Raw genomic sequence first — 20361 nt, forward strand, 5'->3', positions numbered from 1 at the left:
GAGCACTAGGTTAGCCATGGTTAAAATGATCAATTCCATGTCCAAGCAAGCTTAGTGCCCAGATATTCCTCCCCTTCCCCCCCAAACTGTGAGGCTGTGGAGAGGTGGAAAGAGCAGATTCTCAGCCTTTAAGGGGCGGACTACCTGTTGTTTCGTTGGACTCTGATGGCTGTCGATGGTGACCGGGTGACCTTCGTTCTGGACCTGAATCGCCCAGAGAGGACAGGCTACTTAACCTGGAGAGAGGAAGGATGCAAAACGGCATTCATGAGGAAGAACACTACATATGTACTTTCAGGCAACAGATTTACAGTTTCATTCAGTCAACCAGCCAAAGCAGCATGGTCGACAACCAAGCAGCATGATAGACAACCAAGTCTCCAACCTATTGACAACAACCCCAGACTACAAAATGTTCAGAAAACAAATAAAAACTATACTCTTCAAGAAATCCCTTAATAAAGCTTAACCCCCCTCTTACCATCCCCTCCTTAACCCCAGATCCTACTTTTCCCTCTCTTGGAAACCTTCTCTGATCTAACATTGTAACCCTTCTTCCATAACTCTTTTTGTAATCCGCTTTGAATAGAAATCTGTAATGTAATGTAATGTAATATCTGGAACCTGCATTTTCTGAGACATTCACTAGCTCCAATGGATTTCAGATTAGAATATGTGACTCCAGTTTCTTCAGCCAAGCTCATCCAGCTTGAGTTATTTTAAAGGAAAACCAGGACTAAATCAGGCTGGTAAAATTAAACATGTTGGCCAACTTGCTCCAGAAATGTTGCACTGTGAGGTTAAAAGAAAACCGCTTATCCATGAAGCATTGTAATATAGAACTATATAAGAGGGATTTTCAGATCAAGGCCTAGACCAGAGAAAAAATGCATTTATTTAGAAACACTGGAGACAAATACTATGATGTATACGTTAACATATGTAACAGAAGCAGGGAGAGAGAGAGAGAGCACATTATTTATTTTAAAATGTATTACTCACAAACATCCAACAATTCTGAGCGAGTTACAATAAAACAAGCCTATGTAATTAAAACAAATATCAGACGAAAACGTAAACAATATAAACTATAAACTAATTTTACAATTAACATCCATCCTCATTATATCAGAAACGGAATCATTACGATTCAGTCACTCAAGAAAAACAATTCTTAAATAGCATCGTTGTAACCAATCTTCAACAATATTACTCCCTGCACAATTTATCATGGAGTGGCAAATGCTAAGTAACGTCACAAGTTTTAAAGATGAAATCTCTAAACAAATTTTCTGAAGTATGATATGTCTGCAAAAGAGAGCATCTATCATTCAACAACTCGAAAATCAAACATCAAGAGGCAACCAATGAAGATCACGCAAGATGGGTGTAATGTGACTGAACTTAGTGGTGAAAATAATGCAAAGATTTAGACATTAGGAAGGTGTGTTAAGTGGCCCATGCACCTCCTTCAGCAAACATGCCCTTGCCAGATTAGTACTCTTACTTAGAAACATGATGGCAGATAAAGGCCAAATGGCCCATCCACAGTAACCGTTATCTCCTTCCTCTCTCTAAGAGATCCCACATGACTATCCCAGGCTTTCTTGAAATCAGACACAGTCTCTGTCTCCACCACCTCTACTGGGAGACTGTTCCACGTATTTCCTTAGATGACTCCGGAGCCTATCACCTCTTAACTTCATCCTATGCCCTCTCATTCCAGAGATTCCTTTCAAATATCTGGGGTATTGTTTTGGACATACACCCCAGGATTCTATATAGATCATCCAAATTTGGACGTGAACTACACACAACTATTTATTTATTTAATACATTTTCAATCCCGTTCTCCCCAAAGAGCTCAGAATGGGTTACAATTTGCCATAGTTACAGTACAACTTTTTTCAATACAAGTTTTTATCCTAACTCGACATGTACTAGGCGAGGGGACTATTTCATGGTGGTTTTACATATTTCCATAGCTTTGATCCTCTTTGAATGCCTGAAAGCACTCTCCTTACTATTGACAATCACTTGGATTCACTGTATACTCTTATACCGATGATTTACCCAATCAACAAGAAATCCATGACATCAATCTCAAACTTGAAGCAATCAACCAATGGCTTACTCAATAACATGTTATTCCTTAATCCATTAAAATTAACGGGGATGATCTTTTCCCTAAATAATTTGACCGTCTCTCCTATCTTTCTTAAATCTACTCCGCTAAAATTCAAATTCTGTAAAAATTCTTGAGGTTATACTCAATAACAAACTGACTCTCCACTCACAAATAGACCTGTCATTAAAAAATGCTTCTATAAATTAAGAATGATTAGGTCCATCACTCATTAGTCATCTCACAACTGGACTACTGCAACTCTTTGTACAATGGACTTCCGCAGATTACAAATTATTCAAAACACTGCTGTTACACAAAGGAAAAAATTTGATCTTGTAACCCCGTTTCTAATAAAATCACATTGGCTTCTGATAATACACCGAATTACATATAAAATCTTACTGTTAACATTGAAAACAAAATCTCTTCAAACACCAAATTTCTCATATTGCTCTTCAAGCACATTAAGATCTAGTAGTCAACATCTTTTGCCTATTCCCTCTTTAAGACACCTTTTCTATGAGCCAACCCGCAAATGCATTTTCTCTGTCAGTGAAGAAAATATAGATAAATTTAAAACGAACTTAAAAACCTTCGTGTTCAAGGACGCATATAACTTACGATTTCCCGTCCAAGCAAGATCACTGATTTCTGCCAATAATTAATAATCAAGGAAGAACCTAGTTTCCCTCCTCCATTGTGCTATCCTTTCTCCTTCTTTTCTATAAATGATTGTAGTTCTTTCCTTATGTCTCAGTCTGTCATGTATCTACCCAAAGTATATGTTACTAATTTTATATTTTTAATGTATTGTACACCGCTTTGACAATTTTTAATGCGGTACATCAAATTTGAATAAACTTGGAATGTTTAAAATCTTTTTTTTATTGATAGTTCCTTTTGTGTGCAAAATGGTATGGACTGTTCAGAATGAAAACCAATTTTTGTAGGCATCCCGCAGGGTTCAGCTTTGTCCACAGTACTTTTTAGATGTTACCTATTTGTCATGTTCTGCAACATCTCGGCTTATGCTTTCATCTGGAATGAGAGGGCATAGGATGAAGTTAAGAGGTGATAGGCTCAGGAGTAATCTAAGGAAATACTTTTTTTTTTTTACAGAAAGGGTGGGAGATGTGTGGAACAGTCTCCCGAAAGAAGTGGTGGAGACAGAAACTGTATCTGAATTCAAGAAAGCCTGAGATAGGCAAGTGGGCTTAGTAAAAGGAGCCCTAAGTCCTGCTAAAAGCAACAGAAAACATGCATTAAAACCCTTTATATAATTATCCTCTTACAGGCTACTGAAGCTAAAAAACTAAAAAAAGCCCCAGGAGACTAGGAAAATGCTGAAAGTGCTGGAGGGAGAAGTGCAGAGAAGAATCCAGGAAAATGCAGAAAGCAGGGGTGCTATAACAGAGGCTTGGAGGGCGTCTTTCTACAAACTGATCACACATGCACAGAAGCTCAAGGTCACAACTGCTTACCAGGCTGCTATGGGGCTGATATAAGAATGAGACAAGCAGGACAATTTTTTAGGCTTCTTTCAGTTACAGGAAAGCATGGATTAATTAAAAAAAGGAATCATGTACCAGCTTTCTGGCACAATCCATTTTTAAGAGGATTAAAGAACCCATTTGGGTAAGTGCTTTAAAAGACACAAACAAACAACAAGAAACAGAATTAAGCTAACATGTGAAGGGAAAAGCAAAATGCTCAAAAAATTCATTAATGAAAATTGATACTTTTTCTAGCGTCTATGGCAAGTGTTGTGAAATATTCAAAACAAGAATTAGACATTTTACCCATTCATATAAAGCATGTGCTTCAAGTTATGCCATGCAATCAGAATAAAAAATTAGGTTTTTACCTGGATAATACTATATACACAGGAGTCTGTACGCTACGTTAGGTGATCAATCAGTGCTCACGAACAGTTGCAGAAGGATGTCAATCACATCTTTCAGGTCCTCCTCTTTCACCAGTGGAGTACAGTGCCCTCTTCAGTTTGTACCAAAACAATCAATCTCTACTGTAACAGAAGAAAAGAGAAGGATTGCTTTGTAGGAGTCAATCAAGAAAAAAAGATGAGGAAAACTCACAGCGGGTGGGCAGCTTCTTCGCGACAATGCGCCAGTGCACGTCAAGACAATCGCAGGCAGGTGAAGGAGGAAGAACTGAAAGATGTGCTTGACATCCTTCTGCAACAGTTTGTGAGCACAGATTGATCACTTAACGCAGTGTCTCGCAAACTGTGCCATGGCACAAAGAGATTCCGGGTGTGCCATGAGAGATTCCAGAATATATATTTTTTAAATTCACTTCAAAAGAAATAATTCATAAAATAATATACACTAGAATAGATGATGTATATGTCATGCAGGCAAGAGTCTGTCACCGCCAGTGCCAGCGCCTCTCTGTAAATGTTCACCAGAATGAGCATCATCTTCCACCTGTTGCTCATGCCAGCCTTGGCTCCCTTCCGATGTCACTTCCTGCCACAGGACCAGGACATGACATCAGAAGGGAGCCGAGGGCGGCACAAGCAGCAGATGGAAGAGGCTGCTCACACTGGTGAACATTTACAGAGGTATAATTTCAATTATAATGTGCCGCATAAAACATTTGCTCCATTTAGTGTGCCAGAGTTAAAAAGGTTTGCAAGACACTGACCTAACGTGTCTCCTGTGTTTATGGGAGAGAATCAAGTTCATTTCCCCTTTTTACTGAAAATGCCACTCCCTTATTTCTGAAAGAGAAGACAGAAAGACTGACCCATGAAGTTGTTACCTACCTGGGAAGACGGTGGTGCTTTCTACTGGCTGTTCTGTCATCAACAGTCAGCAGATAAGATCCAGAAAGACAGCGTGGCAAGAAAGGAGAGACAATACGTATAAAATATATCTACATACACACACATTTTCAATCCACAAACAGTACAAATATATGGACATGTACCATGGTCTCAGGATTCAGTCACTTGTAGTCCTTCCATGAGCAAAGCAAATGCTAAATATTTAATTGGGATATTTTTGTGTGTTAGAAACCACAAAAAAAGCCATCCACCTGCTTGCTTGGAGACTGAAAATACTGGAGGAGCTTAACAAAATACAAGATAAGACCTTTCTCCAACTATTTCTGACGACCAAGGAGAACCGCTTTTAATAAGCCATTTCCCTTCCCCTTCCCCTCTTGCCTCCCTTTAATTTTTATTTTAACTTCGATGTAATTTTGAATCTCCCCCTTCCCCAGCATCTCTCGTATCAATCTCGTCTATGTTTTTGTCTTTGTCCTGTCCACATATAGCCCTATTTTATTTTTACTTTTTAACTTAATTTTTAGTATTGTAAACCGAGCAGATACTTGTCGATGGTCGGTATACCAAACTGTAAATAACCTTGGAAACTTGGGTTGGAGGGGATCTATATCAGGCAGTTCTTCATTGTGTTTCTATTGGACATAACTATCCCACTGGTCTGGAATAGTGGGAAGGATGCAACGGAAGGGCTGATTGAAAAGTAATGACTCTGCCTCTTTCCCCTCCCCACCCCCACCCCCAAGAAGTGGACATGGCAACGCTGTGCTGATTCTTATGAAGCTGAAACACTGGACTGCCATTGTCTTAATTGTTGGGTCAGAACGAGAGGAACTTTGTACGTTTCCCCATGGAAGATGAGGAAGACGTGGCTGTGAGAGTACAGCACAGGTATGCGATTGAATTTTGTGCTAAAATTGGAAAGAGCAGTAATTAACTCTTGAAAAGTTATGGCAAGTATATGATGATGAAACAATTAGCCATGCTGTGGTATTTCGGTGGTAGAAGCACTTCAAAAAGGGAACACGAAAGTGAGGTTGCAAAACAGTCATTTCTGACATACTGCAAAAAATGTATTTGGATGTGAAAGACACGACTCTGAAAAATACAAATATTCAGATCCTGAATTTTAAAAAAAGTCTCACTACTTTTTTATCAGCCCTTAACATAACAAAATTTCTCATATACCGCAGCTACCTCGCGATTCTGTACGGTTAACAAAAATTAAAATACAAGTATACACAGTATAAACACAATTAAATAATTAAAATATTTACTAAATAAATCAGTCTACATAAAGTTTCATAAAGACAGAAAGATACGTTTATCCTGTTACAGAAGGAAAGTCAAAGAGCCGAAGATCACGTTTCCCATTGGCAACTATAAAATGATCTATGAGATAACTGGCTAATAACCCACTGAGGGCCTTGAAACATCACTCTTGCCTCGATTGGCAACCAGTGCTGTTTAGGGCAATACTGGATCATTTCGGTCCCAAAATCAAATGAACAGTGAGAAATGGTGGAATGTCAAGGCAAGTCACAGGGGAAATGACATTTGGTGGAGGACCATCACTGCAATGACTGGGGGGGGGGGGCAGGGGGAAAGATAAAATAGGGGAAAATCCTGGGTACTTGCAAATGAATGCAGGAAACCAGCAGGTCAAACCATGGTATTTCTGAAAAGCCAAGTGAACTGAGATTAAAAGCTATGAAATTCTCAGAACTGCACAGAAATAACTTAGTCTTTCCAAGTAGTAAATTTTCCCTGCCCCAATAAAAAATAAATATATTTTCATTTATTTTGGGCTGGGCTGGGCTGCAGCCCCCTGCTCTTAATAAAAAAGCAGAGAAGCCATCATAACCACGGCTTGAGGCAGACAAGTACTTTCCAAGGCAAAATGACCAGCAGACGCTCCGACTCGCTGTCAGGAAATGCCATGCAGCAGGGAAAACCTATAGAAGACTTCTGCTTACCAAGTGTTGTCGAGTTTACACTTCTCCCTCCGTATTTGCGGTGGATGAAAAAAGCGCAAATAACTTTTTTATATGTTAATCGCGGTTTTTGGAAAGTGACATCGTTTTTACTATTGAAACCGCGAATAATGTATCAACTGTTATTTGCGGTTTTTGAATTAAACCAACCAGCTTCTCTCCAGGGATGCTGGGAAGCAGCGTTTTTCTCAGTGCACATTGGGAAACATGGAAGCAGCGAATTTGGGTGAGAAAGTATGGCAGCAGCGATTTTCAAAGTTACAGTACAGTAAAGGGTCCGATGGCAGAAACCACACATACAGTACCAGAGGGTCTCAGTGCCACCAATCTGCACAGCCGGAGTCTGTACTGTGTGGATTTCTGAACCCACGTTGAGAGGGTAACAACAGATGGGAACAAACTTTGTCTCCATGTCATTCTTTAATGGTAGTTTGAAGATTTAGGTTAAAAGTTTCTGCTGCGAGCACTGCAATGCCCTAAGCTCTTTTGAGTCTGCAGAAGCAAAGCAGATTTTAAAGAGACATATTTTTTTTAATCTAATTATGCTAGCGTGATGTTATCAGGTAGAGTGACTTCTCTTTTGGGAACCTTCCCTTTTTTTCTTTTTAAAAATGACCAGAGTGAAAACGCTTTAGACAAAGTGTAACGCTTCCACTCCCCGAAGGCTACAACTCATGGATGCAGACACAAGAAGTCATTCAGCTTTAAAATACGACTTTAGCAGCATTTGTACGGGCTTGGCCTCTCCACTGGTTAAAAAGAGATCCTTGTGTTCCCCAGAACCCGCTAGGCACTGGTCTCCAGCAACATGAGTACAGCAGAAAGGGACTTGTATTGAAAAAAGGGAACACTTTCATCCATGCAAAAGTTTATGTCAAATAAGAAGGATGTGGTAACACAGAAAAAGATTATGAGAAGCAACTTGGTTGGCTTTCTACACAATATTCTTTCTCTACAGCCGCCTTCACTTATAATCTGTAGAAAGATATCAAAATTGAACTCCTGTGAACATTTCTACTGGCAAAAGCTTGTTTCTGTAACTTAGAAACATAGAAATAGACGGCAGATAAGGGCCACAGCCCATCTAGTCTGCCCACCCTAATGACCCTCCCCTACCTTTCTCTGTGAATAGATCCCACGTGTCTATCCCATTTGGCCTTAAAATCAGGCACGCTGCTGGCCTCAATCACCTGTAGTGGAAGACTATTCCAGCGATCAACCACTCTTTCAGTGAAAAAGAATTTCCTGGTGTCACCTCGTAGTTTCCCGCCCCTGATTTTCAACGGATGCCCTCTTGTTGTCGTGGGACCCTTGAAAAAGAAGATATCTTCCTCCGCCTCGATGCGGCCCGTAAGATACTTGAACGTCTCGATCATGTCTCCCCTCTCTCTGTGCTCCTCGAGCGAGTATAGCTGTAATTTGTCAAGCCGTTCTTCATATGGAAGATCCTTGAGTCCCGAGACCATCCGGGTGGCCATTCTCTGCACCGACTCCAGTCTCAGCACATCCTTGCGATAATGCGGCCTCCAGAATTGCACACAGTATTCCAGGTGGGGCCTCACCATGGATCTATACAATGGCATAATGACTTCCTCCTTACGGCTGACGAAACCCCTTCGTATGCAACCCATTATTTGTCTTGCCTTATATTAATAAAGCACATGAGAACAGTGTATGAAGTATGGTAGGGGTGGGAAGTTCTAAGAGATAACCATTCAGGGAGCGGTGCAGGGCCAAGCAGGAGCTCAAAAAGCTCGCTCCTGCGTGCTGGCCCGGGTGCGCTGCCGGCTACTGGCTGCGAGATTGGAAGGAGGGGCTCAGCGCAGGACAGGAGCGTGGAAAGCTCACTCCTGCCCATATACCGCTGGACCACCAGGGATGAGAAAAAAGATACTTGGGAGAGGGGGCAGGTAAAAAATTGTTAGGTGTCCCTATCCCAAGAAGCTTGTAGGCATTGGGTGGATGCAAGTAGCAGGAAAACAGGACAGCTAGAAAATCGGCAGTTTCCCAGCCCATGAAACGCTAGGCTTCTCCCCCTTACAGACACCTGAAATTCCCTTTCATCATGCGAGAACCTTTCCCCTCCCATTCAGTATCCCTTTATTCCACTGCCTCCCCTTTCATCAGCAGAGGCCAGAACTGGTCTCAGCTCTGCTTCCATATGGCTTTCCTAGGAATGCTGGAGATGGACTAGAATGAATCCTCTGTTTCCCCATCTTGAAAATGGAAAAAAAAATAACTCTTGTGTCTAATAGGAGACAGAGCCATATTGTTGGGTAGTTGGACTGGCAAAAACTGCATTTGATACCCGCTTGCACATTCCACCGCACACAGGCACCGAATGGGAGAATGGAGTCCAGGAGCCGACTTTCGGGTGTCAGCCTTTTATTTGTTATGTATGTGTGAATTAACTAGGTAACAAGTTCCATGAAGAAGGGACAGTAGATGATGACAAGCTGATGAGCTATTTCAAGCCATGAATGGCTTTTGATTTCTTGCTTTGCTTGCCCTAATGTAAAGCAATTTAGGTTGGGATAGTCATATGAACCATATGATTTTTATCCTGCACTGTGATACTTGTAGGACTATAGAAATATGTGGTAATCAGTAGGGATGTGCATTCCTAAAAATTTAGTGTGTGCATATATATTCGGAGGGGAAGGGGGGTTATGTGCACTAGAATTTTTATAATTATTATAGATTTACTATGAAGGGGCATTTTTAATGTGAACAAATATTATGTCCAAATTTGATTTTTTTTTTTGGACGTTTTGCAAAAAAAAATCCAAAAATCCAGTGCCAATCTTGGTCATTGTTTGAACAAGAATGACAGATTAGGTTCTTACCTCGTTAATATGGGTTCTGTTAGGATACACAGGAGTCCGTACAGCTGTTGATTCCCATTTCCTGCGAACTGCAGAAGGATATCTCTCTTAAGAACTTGAAACTCCTCCCCTTCTGCAGTGGACCACAGCACCCTCCTCAGTTAGTACCAAAGCAATCGAAAGGCACAGGGAGCTCCCCCGGCAATAAACATATTCGGCTCTGTTCTGAAACTTAGAAAATAAAACAACGAGCCATATGCAGAAGGAATCCACTTCAGATTTTTTCTGTGATCCTCCTTCACCAGAAGCTCTACTGCCACCTGTAGTTAGTACCCAAGAATGCAAGAGCTCCATCAAAATTATGTGACGTAAGGACAAAAATGGGAAATTTCCCAATCAAATCAACTGTTCTGCTCAAACATAACACTAGAACACTCAACAAACAGGTAGAGAATGACACGGGGACAAATTTTTCCCTGTCCCCATGGGAGCTCATTTTCCCATCCCGGCGAGTTCTTTTCCTGTCCCTGCCCCATTCCTGCAAGCTCTGTCCTCATCTGCACAAGCCTCAAACACTTTAAAATCAAAAGTGTTCGAGCCTTGTGCAGTTAAGGCAGAGCTTACAGGAATGGGACAGGGCCAGCAACAAAACTCGTGGGGACAGGACGGGGAACTAACAGCCAACAGAAGCATCTGTATAACTAGAAACATATTATACAGTATTCTTCAGGGCCCAAAGGGATAACTGGCATCCAAGATACAATCTTGAAGAAGAATAAACAGAATGAAACAGTAGGCAGACGCAGGAAGGAGAGGGCGAGGGTCCAGAATGACATACCTATCTACTGGAAAAGATTATCAAGGTAACAACATAATCTCTTTGTCCACTGCAATAGGTATGTCATTCTGAACCAGCGGGACATACAAAAGCAATTCCAGAAATCTAGGGCAGGCTGACTACACCAGCCCATAACACGGAGGAACCAAAAGGCAGAGTCCATTCATGCCGCAACGTCCACCCTGTAAAATTTTACAAATTTGTGTAGAGTGGACCAAGTCGTTGCTCTACAAATCTTAGTTGGGGAAACTGCCCTAGCCTTGGCCCACACCAAAGCTACACTCCAAGTCAAATGCGCTTTGACAGAAACAGGAAATTGTTTCCCACAGATAATGTAGGCTAACAAAATGGCCTTATGGATCCATCTAGAAATGGTAGCCATGGAAATGGGTGCACTCCGCTTAGTCGAATGAGTCAACACAAACAGATGGTCAGAGTCTAAACTCGGTGACTTTGAAAGCAACTGAAGACACCTTTGTTCACAAATTAATCAAATTTCTTTAGATTGTATTATTTGTAAAATTTTGTAAACTGCATCAAACTTATCGGTTATGTGGTATAGAAATGACTTGTTCTGTTCACTCTTCTCATGTCCAACTTCTTCAAATGCGGTCCTGTTTCTTAGAACCTGTGGACTGGAATACAGGCAAGCGAACTTCCTTGTTAATGTGAAACGTCAAAACCACCTTCAGCAGAAAGGAAGGAACAGTGAGAAGGGAGATTCCAGTCTCCAAAATCTTAAGGAAAGGCTCTCCCATAAGGAAGAGCCTGAAGCTCTGAGACTCTTCACACGGAGGTCACAATAGAGACCAACAGACGTGTTGAACAAGACTCCCAGGTATTCCAGGGATTGAGTCAGCATCAAATTGCTCTTTTGATAATTTATAATCCAACCTAGATCACCTAAACTAAACTAAGCCTTAGGTTTATATACCGCATCTTCTCCACTGAAGTGGAGCTCGACACGGTTTACAGAGTTTAAAAAATATGGGAAGAGAGAAGAGAAAGAGTTTACAAAGCATAAAAAGAGGGGATGTAATCAGGAGAAGAGATTATTATATGCTAGAGAAAAGCCAGGTTTTCAGTTGTTTTCGGAATAGTTGGAGGGAGTCCAGGTTCCGCAGCGGGACAGTGAGATCGTTCCAGAGGCCGGTGATTTTGGAGAGGAGGGATCTACCCAGTTTACCTGCGTGGAGGATGCCGTGTAGAGAGGGGAAGGATAGTTTATGTCTGTGGGCAGATCTGGTGGTAGTTGGTGTCGGGGCGAGAGGGGAAGGATAGTTTATGTCTGTGGGCAGATCTGGTGGTAGTTGGTGTCGGGGCGAGGAAGGATAGAGGGATTAGGGGCGATCCACTGTGCGCTGACCCTTGGACAATGAGGGGCACTGATCAGCCAGTCATCCAGGTAGGGATGCACTTGCAGTCCCATCTTTACAGGTGAGCTGCTATCACAACCATCACTTTGGTGAAGATGTGAGGAGCTGTCACCAGGCCAAAAAGTAGAGCTGAAAATTGATAATGATTTTCCACAACATGAAATCGGAGAAAGTTCCTGTGGTCTGGGAAAACACCGAATAAAAGTAAAAAAAACATTGAATAAGAAAAAGGGAGATCAAAAGAGAAACACTCCTTCAGGATCGCATGCACAAGGGAAAAACTGCAGTGGCAGTAGAGCTCTTGGTGAAGTAGGAGGATAACAGAAAAAAAATCCAGAGTGGATTCCTTCTGCATATGGTTCACCGCCAAGGGGAGATAAGCCGCTTGTCCAGAATGATATATCTAGTGCACTGGAAATATTGTTGCCCACCTAGATGTATCTTTTTTCAAAGGGGCATTAGGGCCTGAGGATGCCATCCCTACCAATCTCGAGGCAAAATGATGTGTTTTAAAGAAGTTTGAGAACTTAGAAAAAAAAAAATTGGGAAATCCAAGATGGCCACCGCAGCAGCACTTTGGCGCCAAAAAAACAGCTCAAAAACAGTTCAGGGCTGATAGAAAAAAAATTAAAAATTAGGATTTTAGAAGGGGGGGGACCAAAGACCTAACTGTAGAAACATTCAAAACACAGTTTTTCAGACACCCCCCCTCCAATCTTCCCTTAGTCTGTCACAGCCTATACTCATAGACCATATGCTGGGGAAATGGTTCTGCACCTGCTTCAGCTCCTTGAAAATGTAGCTGGATCTGGAGGGATTCTCTGCCTCAAGCCGCCGGTCAGTTGCCATGCTGAGATCTTCAGGCTGACAGATGCAGAAATAAGGGGTGGGAGGCTAAACTGCTGCTGGCACCCTGAGTGCTCCGAGGGACACTATTGATGCCTAACAGCCTGTGCTCAAGCTCCTGACCAAGTCAAGGAAGTGAGCCAATGCCGAGGGCCTGGAACCCTAAGCTCCACAAATCTTCAGCAGGCTGGCTGTACAGGTCCTCAGAGGATACAGCTGCCAGCTACAGACTAGTCTGCTCCTCTCCAAGCAGGCACAGCAGTCCCTGGAGTTGCGTAAAAATCGCAAACAGAAAAAATACCCCACTGCAAAATAATAAAGAAATAAAGGAAGCAGATTGGAACAACACCTTCATGCTTGCCTGCAGAAAGAAGAACTAAAGGGGGCAGCAGAGACAGGGGAGAAGGAGTAGGAGCTGTAAAGCTGTGACTGACATCTTCTGCAGTATGCACACGTGCCCGCATGGACAACCCTATTATACTGGAAAAGGCACATAGGGAGCAACAGGCTAAAAATTCCCCCCTCCCCCAATCATCAACCTAGGTGCCCTGCTATGCTTACCCAATATTTGTGTTTTTCGATATACTTAGCCTGTTTTTACTCCCTCATTCTTGTCAGAGTATGATCTGAACCAGCCGACCAGGATCCTGTTTGCTGGAACGTCTCTTGTATCCTTTCATCACCCCAGCCTGTGAGATATCCAAACCCTCTTTTTCACTATACTAGTCATTCAGTTGTGTATTTAATTATTGCCTCTCTCCTCCCCATACCATGGACAGATAACACTTGCCACTTATAGAGATGGTACTTACTAGTCATCAAAGACCACCCACTAGTTTCTGGAACTTCCCCTTCAATATACTGGCTTGGCTCTCAGCCAGGTCTCTTGTGCCTGTGAACTATGACATCAACTTCCTTTCCTCTTCCTTCAACAGAAAGTCTAATTATACAGTCTGTATCCCACTAGCAAAGGATCCTGACAGGCAAGCAGACGTTTGATCTTCTTGTCCTTCTCCAAACCTGCCCCCCCCCCCCAATTTATTTTGGCTTTTCCTCCCTTTCAAATATTTCAAAACCTTCTGAGATACAATGTGGCAAGTATGGTATTTTTAAAAAGACAAACCACATACATGAGTCAAATAATCTGCAAATGGGGAACCCTTGTCTAGAGTTTCTGAGGAAACAATTTATCCAAGTGGAAAAAAAGCTGCATGGTAACAATTTTCTGGAACCTTCCATCTCTCTACCGAGTTCATTTTGTGCCAGCGAGAGGAATACTTGGGTAACTAAGGCCCTAAAAATACAGAGAACGGTGGTATCTAAGTTGATGCCAGTATAGTCACATGCCAAGCCACTCCAGTTTGTACTCAGAGACCACTTTTTTCCAGTTAGTTTGAGGAAAGAGGAAAAAATAATGCCCAGGTTTATTTGCCCTGCAGCTGGGTCCTTACCCAGCCCTGACCAATAGAAAAATTTGTGACGGTGGCTTCAGGGGCTAGATGTGGCTGCTGTCCCCAGGTGAGCTTGCCTAAGCCACACCTGCCTACGTTGACAGTCATTGTGCACCAGGGGTCCATGAGTAATTTTATAAAGGATGTTTCACATGCACTGAAGCTTTTAGAAGAATGCATGTAAAAAGTAGGCATTTGTCTCAGGGAGAGGGAGCAAAGTTTAGTCCTAGTGGAAGCAGAGCTGCAGTACATGTGTATTTGATTTTGACACGATTAGATTACTGCAATATGATTTGGGAATGACTAAAATGAGATATAAAGCATTGCAGCAACTGATGAATTCTATGGCAAGCTTGATCTCGGGAATCTCGCGCGCAGAACACATTACCCCTGTGCTAAAACACTGGCTTCCAGTGCCGCAAAGGGTTTGTTATAAAATGTTGTCAGTGATACATCAGAGTTTGTTCCTTTGAACTTTCAATCTATGTGGGAGGTGTATTAGCCGAGGAGGAACTTAAGTTCTGAGGCTACTATGAGATTAACCTCGGAAACGGAGAAAACTGTCCGGTCTATTAAATCCAGAGTAGCAATGTTGTCCGTAGCAGGGGTCAAATTTTGCAATTCCCTCCCTGGTCTCCTGAGGACCTGCTCCGACCGCTTAAAATTTAGAAAGATGTTGAAGACACAACTGTTTGTGGAAGCTTTATTTTTTATTTTTAACTACCTGGTAGATTTATTTTAAGAATTGTAAGGTTATTGCACTTTATTTAAAATGTAAATTTTTTGAGCTCTTGACATTATTTTTAGGGGATGAGATTGCTATGTAATTGCAATGTAATTTAACTGCATTGTGTATGAATTATTATGAATGTTTTCAATTGTTAGTTTTAGGCGGTCTAGAAATAAATAATAAATCAAATAAATATTTCATAAAATATGCATGTATATGGACACATTTTCAGAGCAGCTCTAAACTTATATGTGGACAATTGTGCGTTACTGGGGCTGTTTGTCGGTTCCTATTTCAAAAAAATGACCCCTAGTGAATCAGCCTGTGAAATTTCCAAACCATGATGCCAGCTTTCAACTCCTCCAACACAAAAATTAGTGCCCTCGGAGCACCTAAAGCCAGCACTTGAGTTAGAAGGCCATTGTTAAATTTGGAGTTCTCCTGAATAGATTATAGCCAGATATAACTACATTTGCCACAGGGAAATTGCTACCCCAAACTGCTGTTTTTCTCTGGTGTCCTACTGAACTTATTCTAATACATTTTAATGCATTATTCATTTCAGGAGGAAAGCAGGCAGGGTTTTTATAGGGTTACCATCCAGAAAAAGGAGGATGTCTCAAATCCGTCCTCCTTTTTCTGAAGCACATCTTGTTTGGTTTCTCATTGAAAATGCAACAGGTCAATGTTAAGGATTGCCTGGATAGGTTTCAAGGTTGCTGGAAATGACTGAGAGAAAAGCACTAAGCTATTTGCATGTGATATTCTGAGGGCGGGACTTGATTGAATTACATTTTTTCTTTATTTGCTGGCTTTGTCTTGTTGCTTGGAAATGGACATTGTCTGTGCTGTTTGGTTTGACTTCACACTGAGAAAAGCACTAAGCCATGTGCTATATTGGTTTGCTTTTACACTGGAAAACAAAGCACCAAGTTATTTGTGTGTGATATTCGGAGGGCTGAATAATTAGAACTAAAATTATTGACTGGACTAAAATATCACCGGTATTGAGCTGATGGTCAGCTTTCTTTGCACAATGTAGAGAACCCAGCATATCTCACAAATTGTACTTTTATTGATGTTCTTTCAATCAAAATAAAAACCCAGTATAGGCTTAAAATGTTTATTTGCAATGCCTTAAGCCCATAAAATTGCATAAAATCATCTTTTTGCTTTTAGTAGAGAGATCTGGGGACAGTGAGAAGATGGACATGAAAAAGGCACTTCACTGTGGGGACGGGAAAAAGTTTTGGTTGTGCGGAAGGAATGGGGATAAATCTGTCCTTGCGTTACTCACTAGAAAACGCTTTGACCCTTTATTCTCTTCACTAAATGATATTTTGCTAAAACAGACCTTAATGGTTTGTACAGCTTCTTGCAGTGATGCCTTTCAATCAATAATTGATTTTTCAGGACATACACAGTGAATATGCATAGGAGAATACATATTTATTGCGATATCCCGAAAGACAAAAGAAGTAAGGATAGACCAGAGGCTCTGTAACAACTAATGAAAGCAGGAGACCCAAGGGAAGAGACTCAAGAGTAATGGGTACAAAACAAAGCATCAAACTCTGGCACAGTCAGCAGTGTTAATTCCAATCGCAGTAACAGGTATTGAGTCTACAAAAATAGAACAAGCGTCAGAGAGATCTTTCACTACTCTGCCAGAAAACACAATTGCATTAACAGCACAGAGGTCCATATCAGACTGGAAAATGCATTTACCGGTAAGTACAAGTGGAGGAAACATGCAGAGGATGGCTCATAGAATTCTTCGCAATCCCTCTGCATTTGCATGCGTATGCGTGTATCTGTAATTAGGAAAGGAAGAAGTTAGAGGAGATACAACTCCTTAATCATCAGCAGTGCAGGTCGTTGATGAGGCCCCACTTGGAGTATTGTGTTCAATTTTGAAGACCATGTCTGGCAAAGGACATAAGACGACTTGAAGTGATCCAGCGAAAGGCAACGAAAATGGTAGGAGGTTTGCGCCAAAAAACGTAAGAGGAGAGGCTGGAAGCCCTGAATATGCATACCCTAGAGCAGTGACACACTAAACGAAGCAAATGTTTTTTTGCAGCACATTATAACTAAAATTATAAAATTGCAAAACCAACAAAAAATGACATTTGCAGCACTTCCTGACCGACACCTCCTTCCCCCCTACCGTGAGCTCAGACATCGGGCCTCCTAAAGCAGGAGCAGCATCAAGAGGCAGCACTTAGGACAGACTTTTGCTGTCAGAGCGCTATTGCTCCTGCTTTAGGATGCCTGAAGGTATGAAGGGAGGAGTGCTGGCCAGTGAACTGGAAAGCCCGATTTTTTAAGAAAACGAGTCGGCGAATCAGGCAGCACTACTGTGTACTCACTGTGACCAGACAGAACTTGTGCTGCAGCCTACTTTCAGCTCTCTCACAGTAGCTAAATACAAAAATTCACTGCCGCAATGCTAGGAAACGATCTGTAAAGCTGATCTTCGGGCTGCCTGTCAGCCTCCTATGTTTGACTACACCTTCACCCCTGAAGACCAATGGATGCGAACCGGAATGGGCGGAGGCGTGACGACCATGAGACCCCACCGAGCCTCCTAAGTGCGCCTAACAGCCTTTGCTCGACCCCGGATTGACAGGAGGCGAGACCATGTCAGGGACAGCCCTGAGCTCCAAAGAAAACTATGCAGGCTAACAAGTATCCAGTGGGATTGGCCTGTCAGCTACAGACCAAAATCTGTTACTTCTCAAACAGGCAGAGCTTCAAAATCGCTCCAAGCACTAATTTACCCCAAAAAAGAGAACAAAATTACATTGAATTCAAATTATAAAATGGGGAACACATGCAGATGAAAAAACTGAAGGTGGAGCTAGAGAGCCCAATGAAGTAGAACAGAGGCAGAGTGAAAAATCAGGAGTGGATTTCTTCTGCAGCAGCATGGGGTTATGGGGAAATAACCATACTAGAATGTGTCATCTATTGCACTGGAAATACAATTATAGCCAACAAAATACAGGCATAAAGTGACAACTCTCAAGGGATCCATGAGACAATGAAGTGGAAGATCCATATCTGGGACCGAGGGCATTCTAAACTGAATTCTGTCTCTTTGGATTCTTGCAGCTTGGAGGATTGACAGCCCACTCTTAGATCCACCCCAGGGTCAAATCACCAGCAACAGTCAGCCTGTTGGCAGACTATTAAAAAGCCCTGCCCTGTAACAGTTGAAGCATTGAATGTGGGCACAGAGCCCCAGCCATCTACAAAACGGGACTGAGGAGTGTGGAAGAACCTCGGGGCAGGCAAAATGACAGCGTTGCCATCTCCTTCTTCATATAAAGGAGTTTCATTATTTCTTGTGCATAGAAAAAAAATTGTATTCAAAAGGAAAGATACGGCGTATTACGCATGCATGCACTTTCAAAACCTGGATACAGCTTGATCTTTACTATACAGTAATAAAATTTTTTTTAAAAACTACACAGCACCCATCTCAAAGTCAAAGAACTTTAAAATCTAAATATTGGCGCAGTTGTGAAGTTGCAACTTTTAATCCATTTATACACTAAACTATTTTTGCAGCAACTCAATGAAAGATGTCTAACTTGTGAGTCTGGTAACAAAATCTATTTACAGTATTTTAAAATCTTCTATACCATCTAAGACCTAAATGGTTTCCATGATATTACATACATAAGTTTGTAAAACAAAATAAAAACATGTAATCCTCGGGGAGTCAGCAGTCATGAGAAAAAGGCATTTGCAAACAATTGTCATTTCCTAAATGTGCCTTTTTCACCACATTTCCGTATTTGACTCACAAGTGAGTTCCACACAAAAGGTCATTGCGCTGGTCTCAACATATTTGGGGCTGAATTCTCAGAGCGCAGTGATCTATTTGCTAGTCATTACTCTTAAATAGTTCAGGTATAGTATTGTACAGGAATTGGTGACAAATCATCACTGCTTTGTACTGAACTCTGAAAGCAACTGGCAGCCAGTGTAATTGTTGGAGATAGGGTATAATGTGAACGTATTTCGACATTCCCGTTAGCAATCTGGCCAACTCGTTATTCCAAGGTACAGGGCATTGCCATAATCAAGCCTCGACAAAAGATTCTTCTTCTGTAGTCTTGGCCACAGTGAGACTTCACCGCCTACAAGAGTGAATACGAAAGAAGCTTATAAAGTCACAAATGGTGATCCAGATGATAGGGAAAAGCCATTTGTGACCATCTTGGGAAAAGGTGGCAAGACTCCAGAAACAAAAAATGAGATTTAATGAATTCTGTTAGAACAATTTGTAATACAACAGTTCAAACCCCATTCTTTTATGTGAATTTTTTTTAAAGTTACAGAAGTTCAAACGTGTGACTTTTTACAGACTGCTTATGGATCCATGACATGAAAAATCAGTCACTTTCACAAACTGCAACTCATCCAAAACCTGAGAAAATACAACTCAGTCACAACCTTCATCAAACAAATGCAATGGCTACCATCCCATCACGAATAACATTCAAAATATCTTGCATCATTCACCGCATACTTTATGGAAACTGCAGCCCCAGTCATCCAACTCTTCTCAATAGCATGGTCTACTTCCCGCAGAATCCCCAACCGGATGCTACTAAATCTCCCATCCACTAAAGATCTTCACTATAAACACGTTTTCCACTCCATGCTCACCTTCCTAGGAGTCAAAACTTGGAATGGCCTTACAGAAAAGACCAGAACTGAACCTTGCCACATCATCTTCCGAAGAAAACTGAAAACCCATCTGTTCGATACTTAATCTCCATAGAAACATAGAATATGATGGCAGAAAAGGGCCGTCAACCCAACAAGTCTGCCCACTCGAATAACCCACCCCCTAAGCACTTCCTCAAAGTGAACCCACATGTTTATCCCATTTATTTTTAAAATCGAGCACGTTGTTGGCCTCTACTACCTGAAGTGGAAGATCATTCCAATGTTCAACCACCCTTTCGGTGAAGAAATACTTCCTAGTGTCACCATGAAATCTCCCTTTACCCTATCTTCTCTCTCTTTCCCTTCCTCCTCTCTCCCCTCTCCCCTCTTTTTCTCTCCCTCTTACCTATCCACCTCCTCTTTCTCTCCCCTCTTACCTCTCTTTACAGTCGCCTTGAGCCTGTATAGGTATGAGCGACGCACAAATAGAAAATTACATTAGATTAGATTTTGAATCCGAGACTTTAGTCACCTTTTCCGCAAAGACAGTCACAGTCTCTTAAGACTGTTAGAACTAGAGCAAAGGGGTTATTAAACTTTTTTGGTTCCTACAGCCCTTTAACTGTGAACAATGAAACCCTCACACTCCTTCCTAAAACATGTGCCCACTAGTGACTA

General features: G+C 41.6%; 1 protein-coding gene across 7 annotated transcripts in view; it reads right to left on the reverse strand.

Moving 5' to 3' along the window:
• The window catches only part of ARHGEF11 (Rho guanine nucleotide exchange factor 11), a 107542-nt gene that overhangs the window by 70903 nt on the left and 16278 nt on the right, over positions 1–20361 (reverse strand). For all 7 annotated transcript variants that reach the window (XM_033923603.1, XM_033923606.1, XM_033923607.1 and 4 more), the window contains one exon: positions 145–236. In XM_033923603.1, coding sequence (XP_033779494.1) covers positions 145–236 — 92 coding nt within the window. The remainder of the gene's footprint in view (positions 1–144; positions 237–20361) is intronic.

Source organism: Geotrypetes seraphini, chromosome 16 (assembly GCF_902459505.1).
Source record: "Geotrypetes seraphini chromosome 16, aGeoSer1.1, whole genome shotgun sequence".
In the NCBI taxonomy this organism is placed as follows: domain Eukaryota; kingdom Metazoa; phylum Chordata; class Amphibia; order Gymnophiona; family Dermophiidae; genus Geotrypetes; species Geotrypetes seraphini.